General features: G+C 35.4%; 1 protein-coding gene across 1 annotated transcript in view; it reads left to right on the forward strand.

Moving 5' to 3' along the window:
* The window catches only part of NALCN (sodium leak channel, non-selective), a 351,304-nt gene that overhangs the window by 157,056 nt on the left and 182,766 nt on the right, over positions 1 to 11,482 (forward strand). The window contains exon 11 of the mRNA XM_006141515.2: positions 8,723 to 8,890. Coding sequence (XP_006141577.1) covers positions 8,723 to 8,890 — 168 coding nt within the window. The remainder of the gene's footprint in view (positions 1 to 8,722; positions 8,891 to 11,482) is intronic.

Consider the following 11,482-nt stretch of genomic DNA (forward strand, 5'->3'; position numbering starts at 1 on the left):
GAGTGAAAGTCAGCCTGAAAATACAAGTGAGGAGATGGATGATGTCATAGGTACCTATTGTCATTTTGTTTGCCTGGTTAGGCATGGGAGTAATGATGCATCTGAGCTGCAGTTTCTTCTCCTGAGATCCCCCAATTTTTCTAAGGCAGAGGACAGGTACAGGACTTTCCTATGTTATTGCAAAGTCAGTGCTTGAGAGGAAAAGCCCTTTTTTTAGGTTTTTGTTTTTTTGGGGTGTGGGTTTCGTTTTTCAGCTTTGATACAGAGACAAAGTGAGAACTCACTCCCCAGGGTGGGTTGCTACACTGTAGTACCTTTTCCTCCATTCCCTCTTCGGATTTGAGGCATATATGTACACATTCCCAGTATGAGTTTTAAACACCCAAGTTTAGGGCCAGAACCACAGTCAACCATGTGGGAGTACACAGCACTTTAACCACCACACACCTGCTGTCCCCAAGGGATTGCCTCTTCCTCAGACTTGCAGCAGATTTGAATAATGGGAAATCCTTTTGCCAAAACTCCTCCATCTGTCATTCAGCAAAGGTGCCGTAGTTTTTCAGGTCTTTCAAAACCAAAAACCATAGTGCTCTCCACCACCCCTCATTTGCCACCACTCAAGAGAGTATAAATGACAAGCAACAATAATTACACTGGAAATATATAGTCATAATAAAGCAAAAAAAAATGGTCTTTATACAAAAGAACTCAGAAACTAAGGATAAAGCTCATAAGTCCAAGATGAACATTTAGTGTGGTTGGTTTCTAATCAAATAGAATTGATTTTATAAGGTTCATCATTGCTGTTTTGCCATCTCAAGGAGCAGTCAGTCATTAGGGCACAAAATAAATATTTGCAAACATTAATATGGGAGATCAAGTGGGAAAGATAACTCAAAGAAATGGTGTGGAAATCCTGAGTATACATGAAGTAGACTAGCCACTCAGAGGTGAACAATAAGAGTCCCTAAAGGAGAAAGAAACAAATGGAAGAAAACCAGTAATAAGCAAGAGAAGGAAATGTTCCTCTACCGAAGAAACTGCATATTAAAAGGGCTCTCTAAATCTTAGAGAGATTAAATGAAAACAAAGAAACAAAGATGCATTCCTAGACATATCCTGGTGACCTTCCTTGATTTCAGGCATAAAGGAAGAACAAAAAAAAAAAAAAAAAAAAAAAAGAAAGAAAGAAAAAAAAAAAAAACTCTTCTTGTGGCGGAAAAGGCTTAAAAACAAGGTAAATATATTGCACATTGCATGATTTGTGATTTGTCTATTGTGCTGGAAAATAGAAGGCAGCAAACCACTATACATACACCACTGAGAAAAATAACTGCAACTCAAGAATCTGTATAGAAAATGGTTATAAATATGAGAAGGAGCATAAAATTCTTGATTCTTCTTTGGAGGAGGAACTACTCCAAAGAATGCCAGTCATAAGAAAGTAAATCACAGTGAGGATGATTAGATAAAAGTTGAAAAGGAGAGAAAAGTATGAGCATTGGATCTAAGTGGAAGGTGATAATAAATATGTTAAATACAGATCCTTGAGAAAAAGGGAGATAATTGATTTTAAGAAAGTGGAATTACATTTGTAAATTATGTCAGCCCCAACAGGATTTAGGAAGAGGTGTGGTAACAGTGGAGAATGAGACAGTAGAAGTCTACTATGATGTTTGCAGAATATCAAAGTTGTGAGTGATGTCTAAGTTGGCTTGTCAATTTTGAAACAATCATTTGAAAAGGATGATTGGGTCAGCAGGTTACATAGTGGTTAACACACTGGATTCCTACATGGCCACCCGTGGTTTGAGTCCCAGACCTGGCGGCTTGAAAACCACACTCACACTGTGCATGCCAAAAGTCTCAAGAAGAGAATGGAGGAGAAGGGGTCAAGGTGTGGCCATCCCCTTGGGGGATCATTTCTCACTTTCCCTCTCTCTGTCTCATTTTTATCTCGCCCCAGTGAGTACATGCACCCTATGGCAAAAAAAAATAAAAGGAAAAAGGAAAGGATGATTGATAACCACTGGGAACTAAATTGGGGAATTAGAAAAAAAAAAACAGTATAATTTCCAAATTAACAATGGGGAAAAGAAATGAACAATTATTTGACCAAGACTCCCCCACACACAAAAGAAGATAGGGTTAAAACATCAAATAGCAGTAATATACAATAAACTGGAAACTTGGGTACATTAAATGTAAGTTGAATTTTCCTACCAAAAGGCATAGAAGTGGCCAGTCAGTGTTACTACAATGGGACCCACAGGAGAAGGTCCCGTGTTCGTGTCCTGGGACTCCCCTATGCCCATCGGGCAAACATGTTCATGTCCATAATCCAGGCTGGCTGACTCAGGGTGTACTACAATAGAAACCCTGTTGGGGATGTCTCTTTCTCTCTGTCTCATCTCTCTCTTTCTGTCTCTCCTTATCATACAATAGTTAAATAAAATTTAAATAAGACATTGAAAATCTGATTCTGTTTAAATGTGAAATCAAATAGTATACTGTTCTACTGTTCACAGGAAACATGAAGTGGACTCAGTAGATAGCTGAAAATCATCTCTCTAGAACTCCTAAATACGTTTGTTTTTTTTTTTTTTTTAGGGCATGTGCAAAATACCTAAATATTTTAAATGTGCTGCAGAATTGCAGAATGTGAAAAATTAGGGAAAATTCTCATGGCCAAAAGTAAGTGTGACATGAGTCCAGAGTGAGAGGTGGGCTCTAGAACCAGTGACTGTCCTGAGGGCATTTGCCTGTTCCTGTTACAGAACTAGGAACGTTGGGGGTTGTGCCCAGGAAAGAGCTCAGTACTTCTGTGAAAGAAAGAAATAGTCATATCGCAGAGGGAAATACTGAAGCAGCATTAGTCTTGATATAGACTTCCAATGTGCCAAAAACGTTATCTATTGAAAACATATAACACGGCCTGTTCTCACATGGACCTGGAGTTCAAATTCATAATTCCAGGGCCTCAAATACATCAGAGATTGATTTAAAGGTTTTTCAGATTTATTATATGCCATCAGCTCCCTAGAAGAATCAGTTCTTCCTAGAGAAAAAATGTACTCTAAATTCAGGCTTTAAAAATATGAAGGATATGGCATAGTGGTTACAGTGCTGGATTCCCACATGGCTGACCATGGTTTGAGTCCCAGACCCAGCAGCTTAAAAGTCATGCCAGGCACGTATGTGTGTGTACCCAAACTCTCAAGAAGAGAAGGGATTGTGGTAAGGCCATCCTTCTAAAGAGTGATTTCTCACTTTCTCTCTCACTGTCTCTGTCTTTCTCCAGAAGTGCATGTGTCCTATGGTAAAAACCTTAAGAAAAAAAGAGAGAGAGAGAGAGAGAGACAATATTGGTGATTTCTTGATACAATATAAACTGCCAATTTGATGGATGAGCTGAGAAATCTGACCAGAGTATCATTGGAAAGCTTTGCTGTAACATTATGAAAAGCACTATGCCCATGTGGTTTTCCTTGTGAATACCATCTACTTCTGAAGATCTGATTGATCATTGTTATTTTATTTAAGAAACTGTAGTTTGCTCAGAAAGAAAGCTCTGCAATATAACTGATGAATCTAACAATCTTAACCAAAAAGTGTTAATGACATACAATAAATAAAATTGTAGGCCAGTTTCTTATATAAAAGTAACTGTAAAAATTACAAAACCCAGCAAGTTAACATCACCCATCTAGAACATATTTCAGAAACAAATAAATGGTCAATATCAAGAGTTCTTGTGATATGTCACTACCTCAATGAATTGAATGTTAAGCCCTTAAAAGTAGAATAGGAAGAGAACAAAGGTTCTTAAACATGGTAGAAATTCATTACCAAGACCCATGGCAACCACTTTATATGAATGCTGAAGAAACTTTCATTGAAAATAAGAAACAAAATAGAGGTTTTGTTTTGTTTTTTAGTTTTGCTATAGGGCTCATTCATGTGCTAGCGTGAGACAGAGAGGTGGGGAGAGGGTGAAAATCTCCCTCCCCCAGAGAGAAATGGTTACACTGCAATCCCATCTCTTCAATTCTCATCTTGAAATTCTGGGCACACACGCATGCACAGCTAGCATGTTTTTCAAGCTTCTGTGTTCAGGACTTGAACCACAAAGTCAGGCATGTGGTATCCAGCCACCTTAACTGGAATCTTTTTATTATTACTTCATTATTCAGTAACTACTGTACAACTGTATCATTAAAACTATACAGTAATATGATTAGCTCCAAAATTCAATCTTGGAAAAGAAATAACTTTCCTTTATTTGTAAATGAAATGTGCATATTGGGACCAGCAGTTAGCGTAATGGCTGTTATTGGACTCCCATGTAGTCGACCGCAGTTCAATTCCTGGACCTGGTGGCTTAAACTCATGCCAGGCACGTGTGCGTGAGTGCCCAAGATCCCGAGAGGAGAATGGAGGAGAAGGGATTGCAGCGTGGCCATCCCCCCTGGGGGATGATTTCTCAATTTCTGTCTCTCTGTCTCTCTCTGTCTCTCTGGCTAGCACACATGCCCTATAGCAAAAACCTCTCGAAAAAAAATTAATAAATGAAATGTGCATATTTTTTATAAAACCCATGTTTTAAATAAAATGTTAGGATTCATAGAAAAATATAGTAAGATTGATATGGACATTCAGTCTACATCAATGACTTTTCTCTCCACTTGAACTAAGTAGAAATGAAAAAAAAAAAAAAAAAGCCAGATAGTGAAGGGGTAGTTAAGACAACTAGATCCCACAAAGCAGTCTGTACAGTTCAAGTTCTGGCTCTGGCAGCTTGAAAAACTGCACATGCCTAAAGTCATGAGAGAGTGGAAGATAAAGGATTGCAGTTGCAGTATGACCATCCTCCCTAGAAGATATTCTCTCTCTTTCTCTCTCTTTAAATTTTTAAAAGATAAATATCGATATGTGGGATATCTATTTGTCTATCTATGTATCTGTATACACACACATATATATATGTATATATATATATATAGGAAATTTTTATTGAAGACTGTACAATATAGTCCAAATAAGTAGAAAAAAATAATGTGTTTCTGCATATGGAGACTTAACAGTAATCCTCTTCAAGTCCTATTTTGTTTGTAAAGGTAAAGAAAATATATATATAATGATAGAAGATACACATATATGATCATGTAAAATTTATTTTCATAGAGCAAAGAACACCAGTTAAAACCGAACTATTGACTAGGGAAAAATATTTGCAGTACACATAGCAGACAAAGATTAATGTCCTCAATATCAACAACTCCAAAGATAAGAAAGACAAAATAGCACAATAAAATATTGGCAAGGTTATGAAGAGCAGCATTTAATTACTTTAAAAGAAATAAAATCTGATGATCAATACACGTATAGACAGATGAGAAACAATTAATACATTTGACTGTATTGGTATTAATACAGATTGGGACCAAGAGAAACTTTCCTACAATGCTGGAAGGCAAATTATTTATTACAATATTTTGAAAGCAATCTCTTAATATTTTCTAAAACTTTAAACAGACCTATTTGAAATCTGCCTTTGCACCAGCAATACTAAGCTTGGAAATTTACAGATGGAAGATTCTATAAATGTTGATATTTCATAAAGAAGGTTGCTGTAGACTTGTTTTGTTTTAAATTTCCTGACGATTCTTCCAAGTACCACCTCTCACTGAATTAGAGATAGTGTTGAGTAAACATTGAACACCATGGGAAATCATGCAGCAAGTATGAGAAGGACCTCTATCCCCTAGTATGGAGGGATACCCGTGATTCCTACAAAGTGAGAAAACAAGTTGCAGAGTGACACGTGAAGTTCAGGCCCATTTATGCGATTGCACATGTGTGGATGAGGATCGAGTTCACTGAGGAGGGAACAGACAAAGAGGTTAGCGTGAAACACCTGAGAGCAGTGGGCGATGGTGTTTCTTAGCATTTTCTTCTGTATTTAAGATTATTTCAAAGTTAAAATGCATTAGTTTCTTTTAGGAAGGGAATGCCAATTAAAATTAAAAAGCAACTAGAACCTATAGAAATGATAGATTTGAGAAGGAATGCCAATTTTCTCCTCACATCTAAATTAGCCATCTGCATTGCTTTTAATGTTCTCTTTCTTAAAATGCTATTACTAAAACTCCATTTTTCTCCACATTTTCCAAATGTGAGTGAAAGAAAATCCCTTCAGATATTCCATATCTGATATAGCCTAGAAAAAGAAAGCAAGCTCGCCTTTTATTCCTGTCTTCCAATAAATTATGCAATATCTTCTAAGAGGATATGTTATGACTAATCCCAAACTTACCCTTGTGTTCTTTAATTAGCAGTTAATCTTACTTTGTATATTTTAATTCCAGTTGTGCCCTTCTTTATAAAATGAGAAAATGAAAATTCTTGTCTATAAGACAGGGAAAGGAAAATAACATGCTATTTTTATATATGCATTTGTAATATTTCTACTTGTAGTTGTAAATTAAGACGATTTATGTGATGTTAAAAGGTTGAATTATTGTACTACTGATTTTATTTGTTAATAATGTAGTTATATTGATTTATGTGTGCATACACACATGCACATACATAAATTGCTTAGTGTAGAATTCCAAATTCTTTCCTTGTCTCATAGCTCAAAGAATAGAGGAATACACATTATTTTAACTTTTAAATTGTCATTAAATTATTGTTAGTAAATTTAAAAGTTATCACTTTATAATATACCATGTACAGTATTGAAACTTGACCTGTAGAAAATACAATCTATGGCTCAGCCAGGTAGCACTTCTGTTAAGTTCCCACTGTGAAAAGCTGGAGTCACGTAGGAATGCCCTGGGTTCAGGTCCCAGGTCGATCTGACTACAGTAGACACACTGCAGGTGTGCTCATGATCCTGGCTGGCTGGAAGGCAATCTTGGTGTGATGAGAGCAGCTCTCATCACTCGCTTGCTCTCTGCTCTCTCTTCTTCTCAAGAAATAAATAAAAAATTTTAAAAAAGAAAATACACTATTAACACTGTAATTCAAGTCCAGGACAATGCAATAAATCAAGAAAAATAGAGGGCATAACTGGACATGAGGCCTGTCTGGCTCCCACATCTATCACCCATGAGGGTTGAAATAAAGAAAATATGAACTAGAAGGCAAGTAGTGAAACTGCCTTTACTAGCAAATGATATAATCATTTACCGAGAAATTATAAGGAAACTTCAAAAACCTACTAGGATTAAAAGTGAGCTTAAGAAACTTTCAGACACAAAACCAATATATGAAACTGCATTTTGTGTCCCTAATACCAGCACTGAACAATTAAAAGTAAAATCAAAATAATCTAAAAGTGCAATAGCATCCCTCAAATATAAAATACTTAGGGAGAAATTTTACAGAATAAGCACATGACCTATAAATTTAAAACTACAAAGTATTAGTGAGGAGAATCAAATAAGACCTAAAAGATATACACATATGCCTTGTTGATGAATTGGAAGACCAATATCAAAATGTCCATTCTCCCTCAAATTGATCTATGGATTTTGCATTATCCTGATTAGAATCTCAGCAAGCTTTTTTGTAAGAAGTGATAAAATTATTCTAAAATTTAAATAGATGTGTAAAGGATCAAAGCTTAAAATGATTTTGATAAAGAAGAAAATTGGAAGACTCCACACTACTTTATTTCAAGATTTACTATTAAATAATGAAAAGGGGAAAGTACAATTTACACAAAAAGTGTAGCCTTTCTGTGTATGCAATTCTATAAATATCGACAGCTTTTAAATAATATCAGGCTTTTAGAGGCCAGCAGGTGGTATGGCAGTTAAGGTGCTAGACTCTCACATGACTGACTAAGGTTCAAGTCCCAGACCTGACAGCTTGCAAATCACACCAGGCATGAGTATGTGTGTGCCCAAAATCTCAGGAGAAAAGTTGAAGAGAAGGGCGATTCCTCACTTTCCCTTCTCTATCTCTCTGGTGAGCGAACGCACATGCCCTATGGCAAAAAACAAACTGTAATAGCTCAGTGGGGGTGGAGGTTTTCTATGACCCTAAAAGTATTCAGATGTTTCACTACTGTGCACCTAGGCCTATCTAGATACTCAGTGTGTGAAGCTGAAAAGCAAAGTGAAAAAGTCAGACAAAAGAGAACAAAGACAAAAATACAGAAAAGAAAAAGGGAAAAAAGGGAAAAATGATTTTTTTTAAAAAAAGGCAAAAAATGAAAACCATGGGGTGTGCTTCGATCTACCTTAGATGCACATGGATTCTGAAATTAGTAAGATAAAGGAGAGGTCAGAGACATATTTTTTAAAAATTAAGAAATTTTTCCAGAGAAAAGTGAGACAGAGTGACAGAGACAAAAAGAAGACAGAGAATGTTTCATTTTGCTAGGTGTTCAACTGGAAGGAAAAGTTTGGGGCAGAGGCTCTTCAGTTAAAGGAGCAGAGCTGGGCCCACCTCAAATGCACATGGATTCTCACTGGGTGATAGGCTAAAGCACTGGGTCTGGGATTTGAACCACAGTCGGCCATGTAGGAGTTCAGTGATGTAACTATTATGCCATCTGCTGGTCCCTTTCAAATCCATTATTAAAGATAAAATGCCATCCTTTACCTTGTGGGTTCTTTGGTTTATTTGAGAATTGCTAAAATTCTTGCATTGAATTTATGAAATAAATTAAATTTTGGATTTCAGTCTCAATGTCCTTTTGTTTCTCTAGGTAGCTTTTACAGTACTTTTTGACTTGGAAGCACTTCTGAAGATATGGTGTCTGGGGTTTACTGGATATATCAGCTCATCTCTCCACAAATTTGAGCTACTTCTCGTAATTGGAACTACTCTTCATGTATATCCAGATCTCTATCATTCTCAATTCACATACTTTCAGGTAATATAAATAATGCCTTTTTGTCTCTAGAGTGTTTTCTCTTTCCAGAGTAAATACCAGTGATATTATTGGAACAACTATGTGTAGTACATACAACTATATAGTAAAAAGGAACTTGAGAGAGGCCCGGTGATATCTTAAATATCAGAAATGCTGCATTCATCAGTTAAAGCAATGGTTTCTGTTTGTTTTTTGAGAGGTTTTTGCTATAGGGCACGTGCACTCGCCAGAAAGACAGAGAGAGACAGAGAGACAGAAAGTGAGAAATCACCTCTGAGAGGGGGGGTGGCCATGCCACAATCCCTTCTCCATTCTCCACTCAGGATCTTGGACACACATGCATACACACCCTGATTGAGTTTAAGCCACTGGGTCCAGGACTCAAACCACGGTCGACTACGTGGGAGTCCAGCGACATAGCCATTATGCCAACTGCTGGTCCCAAAGCAATGTATTTTTAAACTCAAAAAATCACAGTAGTAAATGCAGATATTTTACATATTGTTTGTAAAGTAGTAGTATATAGAAGCACTATTTATCAATATGCAGGTATCATATCTGTATATAAACAAATCAAATTTTAAACTGCATACGAAGTTGAAATAAATTTAAAGGGTAGGAAATATTAAATATTAAAATTTTATTCCAAATGTACATCTCCCTTTAATAAGTCTAAATGTGTTTGCTTGACAATGATTTACAATAGAAGTAATAAGGATTTATAAAACTTATTTTTATAGATTACAATTAGTTGGGCATTATTTATAAATGCCTAGTACTCTCAGGTGATTAAATAATGGTATTTTTTAATTTAATTACTTTATATTAATTGGATTTTTTAAATACAATATATTGAATAACATTGCTTTAAAATTATTTGATAAACAGTAATTATAAGTTACATTCTTTATGATTGTTGGATAATAATAAGCTCATTATTCTATTAAATACTTGGTCAAAATGATGAAGTATGTATAGGTCATATCCTAGTCAAAAAATCTCAAATATAGTGACTTTTCTGACTCAAATTTGGTCATTTAAATAGTTTATCACAGAATATTTTAATGCATTATTTCCTGAATAGATCTTTTTAAATCGCTGTGGAGGAAAATGGCAGTAGAATTTTAAAGAAATAATATAGAGGAATGGATTACAATTCCTTAGAAGAAAAATCCAACTTTATTTATTTTCTTTGTTGGTACCATCAAAGCTATCTTTTTCAGAACAATATTAACTTTAGCTGTATCTTGATACTTTGGTAGTACCTAGACAAAAGGACATAAAAATATACTTCATGAAAAATGAAAAGCAAGTACTCCATGAACCCAGACAAAAAGCTGAGCCTCTGGAAATCACAGCTAAGCAGGATGAAACCACGGAGAGCTCTCGGGTTCAGGTTCTCACCTTCCTTGCCGCCTTCAGACACAAAGCTTATCATTTGTGTCATTAAATTGTGAGGCTTGGCTATCATAAGAGAGATGACTGGGACAAGAAATATATATATATTTAAACTCTTGGTACACGATGTGCTTTGCAAACATTTGACTTACTCTGTGCTTTTGTACACCTGCCATCTAGATTCACAAAACAGACATGAGCATTTAATACCTGCCTCAAGGCTTCATTGTACATATGGAGCATATACTTGATAGTCAAAGCATCGAGATATCTATTTTACAAACCTACTAAATTAACCAAATTAAGGAAAACATTGTTGTCTATTTTAGCAAAGGTACAGTACAAAGTACATTCAGAGCCTTAAAACTGCGATAGATCATTTTTCAGGGAAAAGTTAGGAGAGATGGAAATTTTGTGACAAAGATATTCTTTGTGGAATTCTTTATGAGAGAAAAATGAAAATTGTTAAAATAACAAACAGTTGAGGAATAGCTTGGAAATCCATAATGCAAATTTGGCCATAAAGTAATGATTTAGGTGAATGCATAATAACTTATAAATATGATTGTTTTATTTAAATGCAACACAGTATAAAGTTATGCTAAATATATGCTACATGTATGGATATGTATGATACCTATAAGTGGGAAAATGATTGGAAAAATAAACCAACTTATTACAAATTATTAATCATCTATAATGCCCTACTCTAGACATAATCTTTAATCATCATCTCTAATTTGTTTTCTACTAGTCTGTCTTTGACAAACTATCTAAGATTACTCTTTGTGGCTCTAACCATTTCATAAATATATATAAATATATAGATAAAGTGAAATCATAGTGAAGTTTGTGATTTTTAAAGTTGTCTTTGACTCTGGACTATAATTTGTAATAGACTATGTTTATGGCTAAATAATATTCATTTGCATCCTCTCTATACATGATCATATTTGAATACATTTTTTAAGGAAATAAATAAAATTAACCTGAGTTACTTTGTAACTAAGAATTAAATCTCTCTTGATAACCAAGCCTCTTAGGCATCACAAGGATCTCTGCAAAATCACATACGGAGAGCCCACTGTCCTCACAGACTGACTTTTCCTGGGTTCACTTTGGTCTCCATTATCGGTCCTCATATTTCTCATTTCGATGGGCCTTTTTTCCATTGTGTTCACAGCAAGTCTTTCC

This window comes from Tupaia chinensis, unplaced genomic scaffold (genome assembly GCF_000334495.1).
Source record: "Tupaia chinensis unplaced genomic scaffold, TupChi_1.0 Scaffold000057_1, whole genome shotgun sequence".
In the NCBI taxonomy this organism is placed as follows: Eukaryota; Metazoa; Chordata; class Mammalia; order Scandentia; family Tupaiidae; genus Tupaia; species Tupaia belangeri.